Source organism: Pygoscelis adeliae, unplaced genomic scaffold (assembly GCF_000699105.1).
Source record: "Pygoscelis adeliae isolate BGI_AS28 unplaced genomic scaffold, ASM69910v1 Scaffold290, whole genome shotgun sequence".
In the NCBI taxonomy this organism is placed as follows: Eukaryota; Metazoa; Chordata; class Aves; order Sphenisciformes; family Spheniscidae; genus Pygoscelis; species Pygoscelis adeliae.
The window spans coordinates 1,046,378-1,067,107 of NW_008823965.1; the positions used below are offsets into that span (position 1 = coordinate 1,046,378).

General features: G+C 45.4%; 1 protein-coding gene across 7 annotated transcripts in view; it reads right to left on the bottom strand.

Moving 5' to 3' along the window:
- BCAS3 (breast carcinoma amplified sequence 3) overlaps positions 1 to 20,730 on the bottom strand; it is a 373,363-nt gene that overhangs the window by 5,496 nt on the left and 347,137 nt on the right. For 2 of the 7 annotated variants that reach the window (XM_009323979.1, XM_009323972.1), the window contains 2 exons: positions 18,651 to 18,818; positions 11,562 to 11,627 (listed from right to left, as the gene is read on the bottom strand). In XM_009323979.1, coding sequence (XP_009322254.1) covers positions 11,562 to 11,627; positions 18,651 to 18,818 — 234 coding nt within the window. Of the gene's footprint in view, positions 1 to 11,561; positions 11,628 to 18,603; positions 18,819 to 20,730 lie in introns of all 7 variants that reach the window. The other 5 variants (XM_009323994.1, XM_009323987.1, XR_663607.1 and 2 more) reach the window with 4 other exon arrangements.

The window sequence follows — 20,730 nt, forward strand, 5'->3', positions numbered from 1 at the left end:
CGGGGCCCCCAGCCCACCTGGGGAGCAGCCGCCCCCCTCCCATGGTCCTGCAGCATCCGGCACGCTCGGGCGCTGTGGGAACACCGACGCTGCTTGGAGAGCAACGGGGCATTAAAGGTGTTGCAAAGCAAATGCCGGCTGCTCTCTGCTTGGCACTACTTCCAGCGGGCCTGCCCGCAGACCGGCACCAGCGCAGCCTTCCTGCGGCGCTGCATGAGAAATTGAAAACGAAACCTTCCACAAAACAGTTCTTTCTGCTAATATTCCCAAACACCACGCTGCAGCCTGATGGTCCTGTCCCTTGTTCTGCCGCCCAAGCCACTCTCCGCTGTCCCCAAGCTGGCTGCCAAGGTGGAGAGGAGGAGGAGGAGCTGCTCTGGGGACAGCCCGGGGTCCTCAGGTCCAGGGGAGCGGTGCCATGCCCCGTCCAGTGAGGCGGCTGCACCCTCAATTGCAGAAAGTTTCAGGAACTGTCAAAGCACCCCATCAAATCTAGAAAGGTATAAAGCCCTGCCAAGCTTAAATGTGAAACCATTTTATAGGGCACATTAATTCAATGCCTGAAGAAAATCTATATAGCCCTCTTTTGCCCGGAACACTCATAAATTATGCTGCCTTTCTTATTTGTGCTCTCTCTGTAGTGGTCCACTTGAAGCCGTGCTATCTCCTTTATGTCTACTCAAAAATCTCATCTCCAGTGCATTATTCCTTCTAATGGTTTTTCCTTTCTCTCTGTTTGCTTTCCCCTGTTAAGCACAGTTTCAAAATATCCTCCAAAATCATTTGCTGGAAGAGCTGACCCTTTCCTCTTACCTACCGAGGGCTGCCCGGGCTCCCGCACAGCCCGGCGGAGCCACAGCCGGGATAAATGATACAATGACAGCAGCCTGATGTGTCAGGGCAGCAAGGAAGCGGCAGCAACTCTGAATGCAAGAATTATTCTTCATCATCTCAAACTGTCACAACACATTACCCTCAAAGCCGCAGCTCGCTGAAGGAGTGACCCTGGACTGAATGGGAGAGTGCTCGGGGAAAGAACTAATTGTAGCCTCTTTTCACACGTCAGTCACTTTTCACAGCACCAAGCCTTTCAAGCTCAACTAATGTCAAGTTCCCTTTTCCTTTTGCTGGGCTGAGTATTTCTGATTTTTAAGGATGGCATTTTTAAAGGAACAAGGTCTCTGGCAAGGGATGAGGCCGGGGAGGGGAGGGAAGGAAGCGTCGGAGTGACCACACATCAGAAAGTCCATCAGACGCCTGAAGACTCGTTAGGAATTAGACAATTAACAAGTAGGAATGCAGGAAGCGGGGTAATGGCCAGCAGGGCTTCAATCTCCTCCGTTTCATTTCTGTCATTCACGGCAATTGTTTCGGGGAACTTTTCGGGCTCTGCCGTGCGCCAAGGGGGCTGCGAGCACGGGAACTTGCTCTGCCCCTTCTCCAAAATCAGGATGCAAGACGGGCATTTTCCAGTGGTGGGGAAGAGAAAAAAGGTGCTGCTTGCTAAAACCACCTCTCCCCTGCCACAAGCAGTTTTTGAATGAACAGCTAAAAGGCCAAAATTAGAGCTTTGTTTTAAAAGCAAAGATAATTTCCTTCGTTCGGAGGAGAAGTGAGAAGACTCCCTGCAGACAGAGCTCTCAAAATGACAGCCCCGTCTGCGCTCCCGGGCAGGCAAACATTAAGGGCCCTTCATAGCTTCTTGTCTTTAACCGAAATCCTAAAATATTCTGTGGCAAGGACTATTTTTTTACCCTTACATTTGCACAATGCCTATCACGGGGGACTTGCAGAGCTGACTGGGGCTTCCGAGTGTTACTTATTAACTGTAATGAATAATAATTATGCAGCTTCTGCCATCTGGATTCTCATTCAAAAGGATCCTATATAAAGCGAACGCTAAAAGGCAATTTGTATTAACACAATGGAAGTCTTGAGGATCTCTTAAACTGTTTGTAATTTACACAACGCTCCCCAGTGAATGGATTAGTTAAACATTTTTATTTTACTGATTGCCACTGAAGGGAGCGGGACGTGCTCCCATGGAGGAGCTCGCACCGGCCCCTGACGCGCGGCTTCCGCTCCCCTGTACGCCGACACACACTTTTACACGTAAGCTCTCCATCTTTCAGTGTTTAGACAACAACCCAAACTCAGCTGGACACTTTTGGCTCTATTTCTGCATGAACGTTTACTACGAACATCATAACCGGTCCCCACGGGAGCCGGTGCTGCTGCCTGGGATGGGCACGGCGCAGTCCAAGGCAGAAAAGGGCTCAAAAGCAGATGGGAAGTCGTAAACCAAACTGGGACGCAGAAATACTGCCCCTAACACACAGGCTTGGAAATTGCATTACTGCTACTGCAGTAGTAGGTTTTTCTTGGGTATTCCCCTTTTTTTTTTTATGAAATGCAATTATGCTAACGAGGGAGCTCTAATTATAATCCATCTCCACCACCCTCGGCGGCTGCTCTGAGGCAAGGACCTGCGGAGCTGGCTCCAGCCCTGCTGGCAGCCGCGGACCGGCACAGGGACCTGCCGGTGGCGAGGGCAGAGGGGGGCACTGCACCCCCGGGGGAAACCTGCACTTTCGGGTATTCGGAGAAGCAAAAATCGTTAATATTAAATTGTAGTGAAACAAAAGCACCAAGTACTCATTAAAGCTCTCAATTTTCCAAGCTCCTTTTAATTTGAGATGGCCGAAATTTCTGGGCAAATGTATTTTTACATTGCTCCCTTCCAAAGGGAGCACAGACGGAAAGTCGGTTCCCAGCTTTATATATTACTATAAAGTTTACAAGCTCGTATGATTATGATAACGTTTAAAAGTCAATTAAACCTGCTCTCTGCCCCAAGCCCCGTGCCCTGCTCCTGCAGAAGCCATTAACCCGTGGCACTTCCCCATGCGCGCCGGCAACCAGCGCAGGCAGCTGCGGGGACCGATTTCCTGCGATGTTCTGGGTGGCCGTGATAGACCTGCTCCTAAGAAATGTTTCTTTTTCCTTTTTTTAAACCAGCAGTTTGAGAAGAGAGATTTTTAAACTCCATTCAAAAGAGTGTAACACTACGGCATTTGAACACCGAAAACGAATCCCTGTTTTAAAACCATTTCATCCTGCTGCAACCTGGAAGATGTTGAGATGCCACAAAAGCACCTACATTAAATTTGCGAGGTAAGAAAGACCGACAAACACTGCCTGAACAACTTCTCTGAAATCAGAATTCAGTGGCCTATGTAAAATATTAGTTACTGTCAAACTATCTTACAACAACTCTAATGCTGAATCCACACGGAGTTCGTTACTGCCATGCACTTCGAGATGAAACCTGGCATGTTGGAAAAAAGGTGGCAGGATCTAGCAAGGAGATGAGGAGGTACAGGAGGCAGGAGAGAACCAGGGGAATGAAGACTGAGCCTTCTGAACATCAGAGCCCCTCCGAGACCGCCAATTTCATTTCTAGTGCCTTATTCCAATGCGAAGATGCCAAACAACTAACACTTACGAAATGGGGAGGACATCTGAACTTACATAAATGTCTGGGTTTACTTCAGGCACGAAGAGATTGTTGAGATACGGACAAAACATTTTCATGCATGAACTTCTAAAGAATTTTGTCTACCAAAAAGAAAAAAAAAAAAAAAAGGCAAGCAGCTTGTTTTTTCCTTTAAAAAAAGAACCCAAAAAGCTCCATACGACTCGCGTCCATGCAGTAGGAGACCCAAGACTTTGGCATCTTGCCAGACTTGACTCTGAGCATTTTATGGAAGGTTAAAAGTGCACTAGATAAAGGACTAGCATTTAGAGAGAGAATATTCTTCATGATAGGCACTTTCACAATGACTGCAGTGCTTTTAAAAAATAATCTCAAGTTTCCTAGAGCTGTATATTTTTGTAAAGAGGTTTAGGATGTTTTCCTACATAAATGGCACTTCAGAAGGATGAGTTACCGCTTTTAGTCAGTATGTGAAATTTCAAAAGCTGGAACAGTCAAATGCTTATAAAAAACAATTTCTGTAGCCCATCCACATCATGGAAGACTACAACTCCTTCTGCAAGATTTCTTGAAGAGTTTTTAAAATGAATATGCAGATACGGTTGTTTGGGTTTAAAGAAATTCCCTCCTACCCCACTTTGAAAGTTTCAATATGTTGATACTATAAACTCTGTAACGTACCTTATATGTAATACACACTTTCCTATGCAAGCCAGTCTGTATACAAATTTTTTTTGATGTATTTAGGCAGAACTATCTTGTATCTTCAGTTACGCAAGCAGCACATCTGTGTATATCAGACCAAAAGCATTTGCAGAGAAAACACTGTATTAAAATTCCTGGGTTTGGTCTCTCATTCCCAGGGTTATGGGAGTGCCTCAGATTGCTCAACAGTGACCCCTCTGTCAGCCTCCGACTCCACAAAGGAAAACACAAATTCAATGTAATCTGCATGTTCACAACACCTACCAGCTCTGTGTCCTACACCCTCTGGACTCTTTGGATCTTGCTCAGAAGTTTTGGAGGCGACGATCCTATTCCTGAAACCACCACGCTTCTATCCAGAGCAGGTCTGGACCCAACGCGTGGATCTAAGCATCCCCCTTCCCACCAGAGCTGGAGCCACTCGAGATCTCGGGGTGGGGGGGTCCTGTCTCAAAGGTGGCTGCAGCAAAGCCACCGCGCAGGAGCGTGACGACCGGGAGCACTCGGGGAGTGCTGGGGGTCCCTCCTCCTGCCCCGGGCTCGGCCGAACAGTCCCAGCAAAAAAGCTGGGTAAGGAAAAGTTGCCTGAAGGTCAAAAACACAAATCCAGGAATTACTTCAGCGTCTGGGCAGCCCCTCGCCGATACGCGGAACGGGGGATTTCAGACATGCCTGACCCTCCAAACCCCTGCAGTCTCTTTCATGTCTAAGACTATTTTTTCCTCTCTTGTGATGCTACCTCGGTTATTGGGCCTCCTTAGTAACCCTCAGTTAGGAAGACAAGGCAACCCTGGAGCAGGACAACTTCTGTGCTCGGAGTGTGCCTCCGTGCGCATCTCGCATGTGTGCATTATGTGCTTCTGACACAAACGTACTGCCAAGTTCATTTTAAAAGTATAATATTACAAAGCAAAGTAATCCTGGCACAACTTCTAGTACTTCTGACACAAAGTGGCCTTTCGGCCCAGTGAGGAAAGCTACCGAGAGGCTCTGGGCTGTCTCCCTGGTGCAGATTGATGCTGAGGAGGAAGCTAGACTGGACTGGAATTTGGGTTCAATTCAAAGGAAAAGTTAAAAGTCTGGGGGGGAGCAGATGCTCAGCTGGTCCAAATCAGAAGAGTTTTGTTGAAGCTCACGAAATGATGTCAGACTCGGCCTTGTCTGCTCATCTAAACGGTTCAAGGCTCTCAGATCTGAAAAGCTCAGGTGGAAATCTAAGGAGCAGAGGTCTCATCCTTTCATTTCCCCGACACTGGTTTTAGTGTCGCTGAGAAACTCCAAACCCATCCAAATAATCCTAGTTCCAAACGCAACTTATTTGGTCTATTTAGTCAATTATTTTAAAGATTATGTTGACATCGCTGCTTCAAGCAGACCAATTTTCTAAACACAGACCTAATTTTACGAAGCACTCAAAGCTTGCAGTAGTGCTCTTAAAATCACGTCTCTACCTAGATTGAGTATTAACCGAGCCTGGAAAAACAACAGGCCAACCTTGTGGGCTCGCTCTCTTGCAGGATTGCTTGAGGCTCTTAATACACTCTGTCTTATTTGTATAGCTCCAAATTCTGATGTTAGACATAAATATCAAAAAGCCTTGATAAAAATGACATCCGAAGCTTAATTCGGCCCTTTGTTAATGGAGTTGTTCAGCACAGCAGTTTGCATTCGTTCTCAGGAAACCAGAAGGCAGCTGACAAAAGTCAACTGGACGTTTTCACTTGTTAAAAGTCATATTTTAAAAACTCTTCCAAGTATTGATTCTAATATACCTTGCCTTTTTAGTTACATTCTCACAAGCACTGTCAAACGTGTGAATGAGCTGCAGCCTGTGGATGAGCACGTGGCAGAGGATAACTCTTGTGTGAAATCTAAAAGACCTAATGGCAAACCAAGGCATTCCTCTGGCCACATCCCACAAAAAAGGCAATTTAAATCAGCTCAAGCTGTGCAGATTCTGCCTTGTACTTGGGCATCTGGCAGTGAAGTTAATATAACTACCTGCTCTTCATGTTGTGTTCTTTTTGCAGACTTTTTGCTCACATTTTGATGGGTGACCAGCCACATTTCCAAAAGATAAACCACTGAGACAACACCATACTGGCACAACATAATCTAAAGATTTTTTTTTTTAAAGGGTGCAGATAAAAGTAGCCCTGAGTGAAGGCAAAAAAACACACCCAGATTTCAGGTTAGGGATCCGTCCCTGTACAAGTCATCTACCCACTGCTGCCTCCGTGGCTGCAGATGAGGGAGGAAGGCTGCTAGGTTAATTTGTCTTTTGATAAATGCCTCCAAACATCATTTCCACCTGACAACCTGGCCTCAGCGATGGAGTGCCCAATGGGAATAGCTGCTCAGCGTGGCACGTGGGAATAGATGGGAGATGCTGTCCAGGGGAATGCCGTGCTCTGCCTTAGGAGGAAACTGGCACAGCAACACGTCCGAGCATCCCTCCGCAGCACACCGCGTGGCACTGCTTCTGGGTTCCCCAGCATGGTGCTATCTGCATCTGGTTAGGGAACCGCCACCATTTCCATCCCGCTCACCTTGACCAGGGTTCTGCGTGTGCTCGCCACCCCCAGCCACCCCGCGGCTCCTCGCTCCCGTGCCGTGCCACCGAGCCGGAGTGGAGGGGAACGGGGCAGGTCCTGGCTCCTGACCCTGCCGGCACCTTCCTGCCTGCGGCCTTCCCAGAAAAACATCGTTGGAAACAGTCGCAGAAGTGATACTGACCCTTTGTCTTTCACAACACCATCAGCTTTTGATGTAAACACTAAGTTCATGTGTTGGGCAGATACTGAGAAAGTCACTGACCAAGGAAATAACAAATAAATACCAAAAATAAACAAATAAAAAAAGATGGTATTTTAGCTGCGGGGGTCTTCTTGGAAAATGGGATAAAATGCCTCTCATAGAAAAAGGCAGTAAACAGTTTACGTCCTGGAACAGCCATTTTACAGGGTGGGTGGCTTCCTGGCGTGTCAGGAGGTGACACGCCACCAGCCAGCATTAGGCATTCCCAAATCCTGTATCTTTTCACAACAGCAAATGGTTGCTTAAAAAATTCATCCCCTTACGACTTATTTCTGTCTGCATGGAAAACTAATTCCTTCCTCCCCGGGATGCGGGACAGACTACGGGGAAGCTGCTTGGAGAAATCTCGGAGGCTCTTGCTAATGGCTGAAGAACATGGAGCAAAGACTAAAAGCCAGCTAGCAACAAAAGCACTGCTGCCTTGTCTGAAGCGACAGGAATGAAATGCAGAATATAAACAACAGAAGTGGGGAAAAAGCTATTTACATTTTTTAGAAGTTTTGCTCTTTTTCTAAATTAGCTCATGCATTACCAAGCATGTAATTACCAATGATGTAATTTAAGAGGGCACCAGCAGAAACACAGGAAAAAAGCAGCCGGTCCGTTATCTTTTTGTCTTTACGTTTTCCCTCAGCATCTTTTTCAATTTTTTTGTGAACACACAGTTTTTACACAGCACCATTTTTACAGAAAGAATATGCCTTTGGAGGTTTCAACCACTTGCGTGAACCTCTGCAGGGGTCCTGAACACCCTCCACTTCTGCTGGGGCAGCAGCAGAGATGGGTTCTCCATTTGCAAAACGCTTCTAACTGATTTGTCATTTTTCTTACTCTTAGTTTTTCTGTCAGCCGATCGCGCACACAACATCGAGCAGTAATAAAGAGAGGAGGATGAAAACTGCTGCAGCTTGAGAAGCGAGCTCAGGATATGATTCCTCCTCACCGGATGCCTGGAAGATGTCACTGAAATTCTCTCTCCCTTAGTGCAACCCGTGGGGAGCCAATATGAACTCCCAGCAAAGTGCTTAAAAACCCATTATTTATAATAACTGTTAAATGATGAGACATTGTTTACCCAGATCGCAAGATAAATTCTCACTTACAGAATGCTTGCCTGACCGTCCTGAACGTCATCTGGTTTTTATTTAAATGCAAAATGTAATTAGGCTCCCAATAACACAGCAGAAGAATTCAATAAGATAGGGCTTTTCACTTACAGTTTAATATTAACATTCTCCCATAAATGTTAATGAATAAAAGTCTACTGTTTTATATATTATCCATGGTGGGGAGACAGCAGGCTAGGAATGGAAGGAAAGCTAATCTTTTCATACCACAAATTACGATATATACCTCAAGGAGAACTAACCGTTCCCAGCATTGCCGGGGACCTGGCCACAACGCTGCTTCCTCTTGGGGCAGCCACCAGACGCGCTTCAGGGGGTCTCCCTCCCCATCGATCAGGGAGATCCTCCCCCAGCCAAAATCCCCTTTGGGTTTTTTTGTCCCTTTCCCCTGCCCTCTCTCCCCTCCTCCCGCCTGACCATCTCCACTAGACACACTAGGAGCATCAGATAGCTAACACCATTGCTGTTAAGCAAGGATACGGCCCCAAGCCCTGATATTCTTAGACTCCACCATGGATAGCAAGGCTAGATTATCGGAAAGATCAGGTTACTATTTGTCTGATGCTCTGTTAGAGAAATGCACGGGGGTGATGAGAGATGATGGCAGGGCTGCAGACTACAGTACAATGATAGGAGATGATACGGCATCCAAACGGATGGGAGAAGACCCTTGGAGCTGGCGGAGGTGGCACATCGGGAGTCCACTGAAGGACTTGGGCCTCCTGGTGCCGAAGTGTGAGGAGCAGATCCCGTGGTAGAAGAGGGACCTCTGCGGCTCAGTCCCTCTGAGACGACTGAAAGCTGCAGGGCCAGAGGGTTGGCTCACACTGCAACTTTTGACCTTCCATTTATTGCTGGGGCTTTTGCTGCGTTAATGCCTATTTTGCTGTTTGGTGACTCATACTTCATCGTATCTCTCTAGTAAGTGTTCATTTAACAGTTCGACTGGTTAACAATTTATTGCATAAATGGGTTTCCATTCTACAGCCTCCTCTCCCATCTCCCCTGGTGAAGGCAATGCATAGTTTATGAGCGCTTTGCAACGACTTGGGCCATCGTCCTTTCACAGTCCAGGGAATGGTAGATGCCCTTGGCATCAGCGTGATGGTAACGCTCTGCACAGGCACGAAGGGGAGCCTGCAAGTTGGCCGCACGTCGTTTTAGGATAATGAAAGGCTCAAACTTTCAAAGAGTTAATGCAAGATGCGCAGACCTGCACTATAGAGCAAGCAGAGATGGGAGCAGTGTGTCAGCCTAACAAACCCCAACAGCGGGACCCCAGGGTGGGAGCAGGGTGGTGGCACGTGGTCCGGCTGGCCACACGCCTTCTGCCTCCGAGCACACGGTGTGCCCTGCGCCGTGACCCGAGCTGCGGCTTCTCCTTAACGTGAGGGTCACACGAGTCACGTAAGGCTGTACGGGGATTTCAGGGCACGCTGGCTTCCCTGGTGCTCGGGTGGCAAAGCTGGAGCAGAGACCGAGGGGCACAAAGGCAGCAGCAGAGCTGAGCGGAGACTTGCGCCTTCCCCCAGGCAAGCCAGACTTTAGGAGCAAGCACCAGCCAACGCTGCACACGCCTTAAATCGCTCCTGTAAAAATCAGCAAAATACCAAAAGGCTCTCTGGGGCTGCTGGGCTTGGGAGGAGGGAGAGGAACTGTCTTGTCTTTATTCTGCCACCACCTCAGCAGCTGCAACAAGTTTTGGCTCACAAAACAGCTGTAAAAATACCAGTCCTGGTTCAAATGCTGGGAGACGAGGGCTCTTATACTTACTAAGAGAGATATGCTTGCTGTAAGTCGTATCCTACATAAAAATACCATGCAAAGGCTCCTAAAAGGAATAACAAGGTAATTCTAGAAACTAGAGATGGAAAAATCCTGTAGTCTCCTAGTCTCCTGCACCCTGCTCAGTGTGGGACCACTTGGTGTGGGGCAGGCTTCAGAACTCGGACTTTTAAAAGGAAGATTTCATAAACACTGAGAAATGTTTCTAAATATTTAGAAAACCCAAAATAACAGATTTCCAAGCCAAGCTATACAAACAGAAAATGAATTTAGAAAACTGTTAAAAATCAACAGCTTTTGCGTGCATCAAAATATATTTCTTTGAACAGCAAGCATCACCTCATGGGCATGATGCTGCAAACAGAGCTGTAAGGATGCTCAGCCCTTCGCAGAATCAGGCCTAAATGAATACCTACCGTGGCTTTCCTCTTGTTCCCCTTGAAATCAATAGCAGAAGCCTCAGTGATGCAAAAAGCTTAATGCTTTAGGAGGTACTCGGCGAAACAGTCAAATGCGAGCAAAGCCAAGCTAGGCAGAACAGAGCTTTACATTTTCCTGTGAAATGCTGGAGTATTGCAGTAGGAAAATTAATTTGCTTAATCATTAGGAAGAGAAACCACAAACGAAGTAAACTAAAACAAAACCCAATGCACCAACAAATCTCTAAGGAGAAAGGGAATTGTTTCTCTGTTAACTACTTTGAGACAAAGCACTGGAAGAAAAATGTCCAGTTCCAATAATGTCATAACCCGATTACAGCCTGCACAGAAGAGCTAGAACACTTGCAGAACAATGAGTAAGAAATTAAGTTTTAAATTGAGTGCTGGCCCTATCTTGTGTCACTTCTTTATATTCTAGTAGAAAAGACACCGCTGAGCTCATTTCATATACAGCAGCGTGAGATGCCTGGATGCAGACATCATTTAGTCATCTCATATATGTTTCTCCCCATTTCTTTCTCCAGGAGGAATGACAAATCTAGAAATGTGCCTGCACTTTGTTTTATTATGATATTGATTTTTCTGCAAAGGGAAAGTACATTTATCCCCCAGGTCTGCATGCTGGCAAGAAAGGGTTAACAAAATGTTTATCACAAAGCTGGCTTCAGAGTTGAAAGTAATGTGATCAGTAATGAATTTTGTGTTACATTAGGTTGTATAAATGGACAGACAAGCGCAGACAACAAGTGGCCAGGAGTCGGGGCTAATCTAATGATGTAAAAATAGAGACAGCACCAATTATACTTGGGGCCAGCTCAGAGCTCCTGCAGGGACTGCAAATGAATAGGTACAAATCAAATTACTGACTAATAGACGCACTACAAGAGAGGGCAGTCAATGCTAAATACATTAGGGCCTTGTGACCTCTCTGCTCTGAACAGCAGAATCCTAAATTTGACTTAAAAAAAAAAAAAAAAAATCAAAGAAACTCTTGTTCGTTTAAGGAGAGAAATAGAACAATGTTATTTGTGAAATGATTTGAGACACTTAGATATTTTTTGTTTTGTTCCCCTACGACCATGTTATGTACCTAACCCTTTGAAAGCTGACAGAGGGTTTGCTTTTAGAACAAGGAGAAATATTCTTTGTGCAAAAGTTAAGACCTGATAACAATACAGTTATGTTACATACCAAAACATTTCAAAGCCATGTGCCTCTTTGTGGTGATGTTTTTTACTGCTACTTCACCGGCTGTGTCTGTATCAAAAATAAAATATTTCTTAAAAAATGCCTTGATTTAATAATAAGAAAAAGAAAAGGAATCTCCCCACACCACAATTGATAATAAGTAAATGCAGTTGATCAACTTGTTATCAAAAGGCAGAAAGTCAGAGTTGTCTGGTGGTATCAGTGCTCCTTTTAGAACCATCAGCAGACTTTTTCTACAAACAGCAATGAACCTGAATTCAGACCAGAACCATCTATCCATCCCCCCGCCCCCTTAAACAATGTGCGACCTGGAAGAAATTCCACTAAAAACTCCCGGGGCTGGTGGCAAGCTGGATTTGGAGACCTGGGAAATGGCTGGGAAGTAAAAAATGCCCTTGTTGGCCCCCGCAGGGCTGCAGGACGGGGCTGCTCCAGGGACACCGGCTCGGGCAGGAGAGAACGAGAAGCCCACGCTGAAGTGCTTCATGTCCTGCATGGGGCAGCTGCGCTGTTGTTGCATGTTGCATGTGAGAAATAACTAATAAAACTGTGTTAAAATGTGTGCAATGCAAATGCTGCTCTTCTTATCATCCAGCACTTCAAAAATGGTGGCTCCTAAAGAGCCCCGAATTTTCATTTCTTTTAAAAGAGTCTCATCCAAATAAAACTTTTGTAGGAAGAACTGCATTGAGCTCTTAGACTTCTTTGAGGGGGGGTAATTTAATCTCTGATCCTGGGATGAATATTCTGAAAGTTCAAAGGCTGCTTTTAGCATCAATGTTATTTGATACGCCAGTGTGTTTGCTGCTCAAGCTGATTTTGATTGAACCTATGCAGAAATCTCTTTGCAGAAACTGTCTTCAGAGGGAAAATCAATTGTTGTGTGTTCCTGGGTTCCTGTATCCCAGGCCCAAGTTAGGATTAAGACCAACTGAGGAGAGGGAAGGGAAAAATTGTCTTGGAAAAATTAAAAGGAAGAGGAAGGAAAGAAAGAAGGAAGGAAGGGAGGAAGGAAGGGATGGAAAGGTACTGATCGAAGCTCTGACTCTATACAGGGCTAATACTATTCCTGAAACTAAATGTACAGGTACCTCCATGTCCAGGTGGCTGCTCATCTCTGAACACGGCTTGTGACCACAGACATTTTCTCTTTTGGAAAAAAACCAGGAAGGATGCTCCTTGCACGGGATCAGAGGGCAGCGGCTCACCCTCCTTCCTCCGGCAGAGGAGCACGCTTCCCACCTCAGCCAGACACGCTAGAAAGTGTGTGACTTCACTTCTCCAAACCACAAATTTCACATAAAGATTTCAAAAACGTTCCCCTGCAAAACTCAAGGGTGTCAAGACCCAGGTTAGGCTCAGGCTGGTGTAACCACATGGCTTCGGCTGGGGACCAGGATCCCAACCGCCCTGAGCGCCGATCCCAGGTTTCGTACGGGCTATTCCCTAACAGCACGTCTAATTAGCTCCACTTACTTATATCCCATTAATCAGGTTAAAGAGTCTGCTTCAACATATGAGCTTCCTTCATCGCATTATGAGTTTGTTCATGAACTTTGGAAGGAATCCAGACGGTTTCTTCCAAGGGCGAGGCGCAGGGCGCCCTGCAGCATTTGCACCTCACTGCTGTGCCGCTGGCTTTCCGCAGGTGGTAGTTGACAGACTTGGAGTTTTGCAGGAGTTTTGGAAGAAAATGAGCCACACCTTTTTTTTAAAAAAAAAAAAAACCCTGAAACTTTATAACGGGCTTTAAACACCTTGCTTTAAACTCTTCAAACCTTGCAGGTTGTATTGACCATAATGGTGCCATACCCGCATCCTTCCCTGTTCAGACCTGTAGCACTGGTTCCGAGATGCAAAATCTGGGGGGTGCTCTGCAGTTTTTAATATAGGCTCTTACTGCAAGTTTATATGTATTCCTGAGACAGGATAGATAGAGAAAAAAGTTACTTTGCTCCATAAACTGCAGTGTAAACTGAGCCATCATAGGGTACTGGATTTCATGCTGAATTAAAAAAAAAAAAAGGATACATGCCCACAAAAAGCAATTTTACTCTTGTATGTCCACAGAACAGTTCCACCACTTGTAAAATGCTGCAGCAATGTGGATTTGGGTAAGCTTTGTCAAAATAAATTAGATATGAATATAAATACAACATTCAGGCAGCCGAACAAATTGTAACAGTGAAGACGCAGCAGACGGGCATGGACTGGAATTGCACACTGCAAACACAGTAAGCTGCATCCCGCATCTCCGCAGCTGCCCGGACTCCAGCGGCTCTTTCTGGCACAAAAACCAGGGGTCTGACAGTGGCAGCAGCACATTTATCACTAAAGGAAGTTTGCAGTATTGTCTATCCTGACAAAATAGCCTGAGCAGTGATGAATGCTTATTTATTTTATATATTGACAATTCTCCCTTGGAAACCTGTCTGTTGTGTTAGTCTCCTAAAGAATAAATCTACCCTTCTGTCACTGTGCTATGTGCTTTGTAGTAATAAACCTGAGAAAATGTAGAGAACGAGTTTTGATTTGGTAAATCACGTGAAAGTCGAGCCTGAAAGCTGCGCCTAGATTTAACATACAGCTAAACCTTTCACCCAGGTCACAGGAGGGAGGAGAAGCTGGGACGAACTCCCCAGGGTCGAGAATACCTTTCTGCCTGGTGCTGCAGATGCAGAGCCGCACCGTTTCGTGCTCACTGCTGCTGTCCTGGAGTTAGTAACTCCTTTCTGGGGCTGACAGATCCATTGGTTTTCCTTCAGGCCCGCCTACACCTTAAGGGGGTGTGACTGGGGGCCTAATGAATTTGGGTCCCTGGGATGTACACAGACCATGCGACACCTCTGTAGGCAGAACCCACATCAGCATCACGGCTGTGGATGCCGTCCGCAGCCCGGAGGGGACGGGCAGAGAGCGCAAGGGGAATCTGTCCCCTGGGCTTCCGCACACTTAACTCCCGTGGCACAGAAACAGGGGATAGCCACAGAAATCGTCTTCCACAGATAAAGTTCAGAAAACATCCCGTCGCTCAGACTGTAAAGGCTCGGTCCCCTATTATAGCCTAATTTTCAATACTATGCCTAGAAATGACCAAAATGCCTTTGAAAGCTTAAGAAATGTACTTGTTGAAGAAATACATAAATCAGAGGATTTACTGATTACAGTATTTTTGGAGGGAAAGATTTCTAGCCTGGGCTGGCAATTTCTGCATGTCCAGTTTGAGTGGAATATTGTCAGAGATATTTGGCTCCTGGAAGCACAGTTTCATAAATCACAATACTGGCTTTTCTTTTTTTTTTGGAGGATGCAATGTGAAGCTCCAGCACGTACTCAGAAACTATACTGCAAATGTAAATATTGTAGCTGCTTGAAAACAAAGCTTTGCAAGCAGAAGAGGTCACTGACCACTAACATTTTGTGAGTAGACCTTCATTTTATTTTTTTTTCAGTGAGAGTTTGACAGAAACTGAAACAGCAAAAACATCTTTTTGCATCTTTGCCAATTTACGCCTTCTTTGGAATTAAATGTGTATCTAGGCTGACAGCTTATGTACAGCAGACTCCACTTAAGATAGACATGGGTCGTCTGGATAATTGGATAACAAGGAGAAAAGCTGGTTTCCCAATCAAGTCAACTAGCTGGATGACTGGAGTTATCATGTAGGTCACAAGGAAAGTAGATTTTTGGGGGGTCATTTTCCAGACCTGGTTCTTCTCCCATCCGCTGTCCGACAGCCCTTGGCAACTAGTCGGAGTCAGAGGTGGAAAAGACCCGTCAAGCCATCTCATTCCCCTTCCCTGCAAATGCCAGATTATTCCTCATGTTTTTAGCATCCTCCAGTTTGATGTTTCCTGTATAACCAATCTTCGGGTCATTTCTGCCTCTGCCAATAGCCAGGACCACCGAACCAGTGAGGCGTTGCCAACCCTGCTTTGCAATGCAACGGGGTAGGTAAAAAACAAAGACACTGCGAATATCTACTCCCCAAAGCCGTCTGTGTACCATGAGCATGTGTTTCCTCCTCACTACTGCAGCATATCAGCTCTGATTACTATATAAATCTACGTGTCAGCTATGTCCTAACAGTTAAGGCATTAAAAGAATCTATTTATCTCTTGCCATTAAGTGCATGTCAGGACCAGTTGAGCACTTGATAAAGTTTCACTGTCCACCCTATTGCCCATTTTGTCTTTGTCCACACAGTGGACCTGAGCACTGCACATACACATATCTTCACATTCAGAGTTAGAAATTTTCATTAATTTATGTTTCAGTTTGAATAAGACTTTGCAAGTTTCATTAAGTCTCTGCAAAATGCATTTAAGGACTGAAGAGAATCCAAGGAGCACAAACAGGGGTTAAAGGCATGCATAACATAAAGGCATGCATAAGTTAAAATAAGTCATTTTAGGATTATTAGAGGGAGGTTTAGAACTTCCATAATTTTGAGTCCAATGCAGGAATATAAACAGTGTCTTTGAAACCAGTACCAATATATAAATCAACTACCAACAAGTAAATTTACAGTGTCCTTCTTTGCTGAACTCTCTGCTATCATTTCACTGAGGTGAGCGGGCAGCAGAGAATCCAAGGAAGAAAACTGAATGTTTTTCAAAGATAATTCAGCTCAGCCGAGGTTTGTTAAGATGTAAGTGGTTTTGGGGGAAGTAAAAACTATCCTGCTTGTTACGAGCCAACAAAGACACCTCTTCTTTGAAGCAAGGGTAATGTACCTCCAAACTTATCTTCCCCCATTTATTAACCAGCAGACAGATGCTAGCACTTTACCGTGCTCCACAGCTTGACAAATGGCTGGCTGGCAGCCTGCCGCGAGTGCAGCCACGCATGTTGTGGCGAGCGCTAGTCGACTCCCTAGGCAAGTGCAGTTTTGCAGGTATCATCTGAGCAGGAGAGGACTTTTTATGGCCGTCTGGTAAGAAGAACAGCTCAAGAGCCATTAGGGGATGGAAGTGGAAAGGGCACGGGAGTTCACAGCTTTATCACCAGGTTTTCTCTGCTGCACTGAGTCACCACATGCCCAAATCCTGAGAATAAAGTATGTTAGTGATAGAGAGAATCCCACGACAGGCAGGAAAACACAGAGCGTAAAGACAGCGAGAGGAGGGTAGTGGGATGGGGTGCGTTGGGTCAATGCTCATGTTACTCACTATTGCCGCTTACATTTGCTGTTTGAGATGGCATCTATCTTACGCTCATTATGAAGATTTATGTGTCTGCAGTAAAAGCAGGGAGAAATCTCTTTGGATGAATTTTAGCTCAGTGGTGGCATCTCTATAAACAGTTCCTTTCTGTCTTTACACCTGCAGTACTGTGAGCCTAATCTTATGCCAAAGAAGTTGGCACTCACAGCTATCAGCTGGGTTTGGTGAAAATGGAAGAAAAATATAGACTGCTGCCTCTGACAAAGTTCTCAGTTTACAATATAATATAATGTCAAGTCTCTGGGGCAGTCAGTCACCTTAACTTGGCACGTCTAGATGGCTTCAGCTTTCAGAGAAGGTGTTCCCCTCACCATTCCCCTAATGTACACAGCCTGAGGGGAGCTGACCTGTTATTGGAAGTGGATACCGTCCCAAAGTTCACTCTGATCACAGCATGGGTCAGTAAGCGATGAAATATGTGCCTTTGTCCATTTTCACAGCCTGTTTCTCCACCTTCACAGCCCTTTGCAGACATGAGCTGATTAAACTCCACAGCAGCAATGTGAGGCATCTCTATCCTCACTGCAGTGATGGAGCACTGGAGTCACGGGCACGGTAAGTGCCTCATCCAAGGCAACAAGCTGGTGAGAATTTGCATCAGATCTGTAACCGAGGCCCATGCTTAGTGTTCAACCAGCTCTTTCTGTTAATACCAAATCTTAAACCATCCCTTGACTCCATCTTTTTCAAGATGGAAATCAGAGGAAAGACAGTTTGAAAGGTGACAAGTTGGGCTATGCAGGGTGCTTCTGCACCACTCAGCAGCTTGGTTATTGCTATTTGTACCTACTTCCAAGGGCTTAAATTCCACTTCTTTGCAGCCTCCTCCTCCAGACTGTGGGAGGTAGCAGCAGTTTGGTGACCTGCTGGGGGCTACACGCTCAATAGCGACCCACCTGTAAAGCAGGGGGACGAGCCCCGATGGGAGAGCCCCCGAGCCTTCTCCAGCCAGAGCAGGGCAGAGCAGGGAGAGCTGAGAGCAGCCCAAGGCCCTCAGCAGTACCTGAGGGCAACAGCAAAAGGAGGAGACAGCTTCTGCTCCGGCGCAGCCTTCCTGTAATGTCCATAGGTTGGCGCACCCGTACGTTTCCGCTAGAGCTTGTCCTCCTTCCCAGGCAAGTTGCCAAGAGAGTGACAAGCGAGCTGGCAGCTGATGTTAGAAGCCACCATTACTATCAGCTGCTGGTCACAACCCAAATGGTGCATGGATCAAAGATGGGCCTAGTCCTTTTACTAGAGCGCATTTTTTAAAACAAGTCAAAATTAATGGAGACAATAAAACCGCAATAACTGCGCTTTAACATTTCTGAGCATCTCCTACCACTGGGCCCCTTCTGAGCAGCATCATCTCTGATGTGCCATTCCATTTACTTAAACAGATGATATAATTTATCAATATAATGGACACTGATGAAGATGGATTAATTTGGATTACAGAACCAGCGCTTCACAGTGGCTCTATTCAGGACACAAAACGAGGATGTGTGTGATTATGACATTGTTTGGAGCAGGGTGGGCAAGGGCAGCAATCTGCACAGAGACTCGGCTGCTCCTGAGTTGGCAGGGGAGGGAGGAGAGCCCTTGTCACAGCTATACGGTAAGGAAGCTTCAAGCACGAGTATTTTTCTTCAAGTTACTTTAGGCTTCTCAGACTACGTTTATGTGATCTACCAATATTTTCTTTTTATAAATGGCTTATCTCACACTAAGCGAGATCCCCATAAAAGTTAATTAATCAGAGAGGTAGTGTACAGAGAAAAGGAAAAGTAAAACTTAAAAAAAAATAAATAAAAATCACCATTGGGTGAGATGTACGTGATCTCTGATCACACCTCTTCTTTGTACCTGTTCCTGATCCCACTATGTCCCTGCTGGGAGACTCGCACATCGCATCGGCCAGGCGCTCCCGAAGGCCCTCTTCAGTGTGCTCCATGGAAGACATGTGACGGAGACCGAAGTTCTCGGGCCAGCTCCCACACACCTCCAGCAAGGTCACGCTCCGGTCGAAGGCACCTTCAACAAACAAACAGGAGATGTTTGGGAGACCCTGGGACCAAACTACTTCCATACGTTTATTTATTGCATTGGAAAGAAAGAAGCCCTTGCATTTTGAGTTCCTGAAAAGCTAATTTTAGCACGTTAGTTAAAATGTTGGTGTTAATAGCACAGCAGGAGCAAACAAAGCCTTAAGCACCAAAGAAGAGCTTTGACCAAGCAGCTGTAAGCAAAAAGGTTAAATTAAAAATACAGACCCAATTCTGGTCTCACATTAGTGAGAGTCAGGAAATCAGCATAACGGCGCTGGTGGAAATGACAACAGAATCAGGAACTGTAATGTTAAAAAACTGTATATATGCTATTAAGTACATGTTAGAAAACTAGAAATTATTTTTAAAATCGATTTGCCTTTCACGGGGCTGCTGTTGAGCACTCTTCCCCCTCCTCATCTTGGACAATGGAAACAGTCATTTCATCTTTGCTAATGGGCACAAATTTTAGCCAATATCCCTTTCTTGCTCTCGAGCAGAAAAGCGCAACAGTGTGGTAGACTGATGAGGAAAGGACGGCTTGCTTTCTGCCTTGTGTTTGAAGTACGTCTACCGAAGGAAAAAAGCGAGCCCTTCTTTCAGTCTGGGGTATCTGTGGTATTCTCTGTTCCTGCACTGTGAAATTTTAGGTCAAACGTGAGCTAACAGAGACTCTTTCATCAGCAGCGCTTTACTGAAGATGCTGGCTATTGTGACGGAGCGCACGTACCTACAAAAGATACTTAAAATAATTCCTAAACTTGCAGTTATTACCTCATTCACAACAGGGTATGATGTTCTGATGAATACAAAGATTAGATTCTGAATTCAAGATCACTTCAAAGTACAAATTAAAATTATTCTACTTTATTATACAGCAAGTCTTCTGCGAAGGCTTACTTAAATCATTCCCACTTGGAACAAGATTACAGTTATGCTTTGTTGCTTCAAGCACATACTATTTACTCAACTATTAGGTAACTGAATATGCAGCATTTATTGTGCCTGGTTTCTGCAAGCCTACCGAGGGGAAAAAATGCAAATGCCAATGTTTCTCAAAGTTAAAAGTACATGAAACACGTCCTTGTTATCAGGCCTTTGGTTTTCCCCTTTGATCAGCCGTCAGAAACTATCTACACTTGTAGTCTGTGACTGTACAGCTTCACAGCACACTCCCTGCCACTGACAGGTGGTAATAGAAAGGGTGAGAGACCAAGCCCCACGGCAGGCGTCCCTTCCTCTGATAACGTCCAAAGTACCGGGTGATAACCGTTAGTAAACACTCGGGCAGCCGGTTAATCCATACATCAGCAAAGAGGGGCAGATAATTTTGAACTCTAATGGCATGGACAAAAGCACCAGGGCTGGCATTCAGGGATTTATATGGGCTGCAATGGTGACTTCTGGCTCCTGAATTTCATCGGCGCGCACAACTTTGATTTATCTCTTTGCCTGGCTGCAGAGTAGATTCCTGGCACTAGAAAACCATCAACACTAAAATGGACCTCTACAAAATGGGACCATGGCTCTTATGTGATACATGCACTTGAACTCTGGATGAATCCCAGTTTAAACCGAGAGGAGGAATGACCAAATATTTCAACTTTTAATGGGTCTTTGGATTTATAAGGTTACTCCAGTCTACTAATTTGTTTTAAAGCAAGGGTTCTTGAAGCTTGTTTGAGAAAATGCAGGGAGGAGGCGAAGTAATTTCGATGATGTTTAAGTCTCTGCAACATTTCCATATTGTCAGCTCTCCTAACTCCAGGAGGAAAAGCAAAATTTGGTCTTTTTTTGAAGCTTCTTTTTTCAAGTCATCCTTCTGCGGTTTCATGCGACCCTGAGACCCCACTCTGCATATACTCCAAGACCCCACCGATTTCAGTTGTTTTTGATAG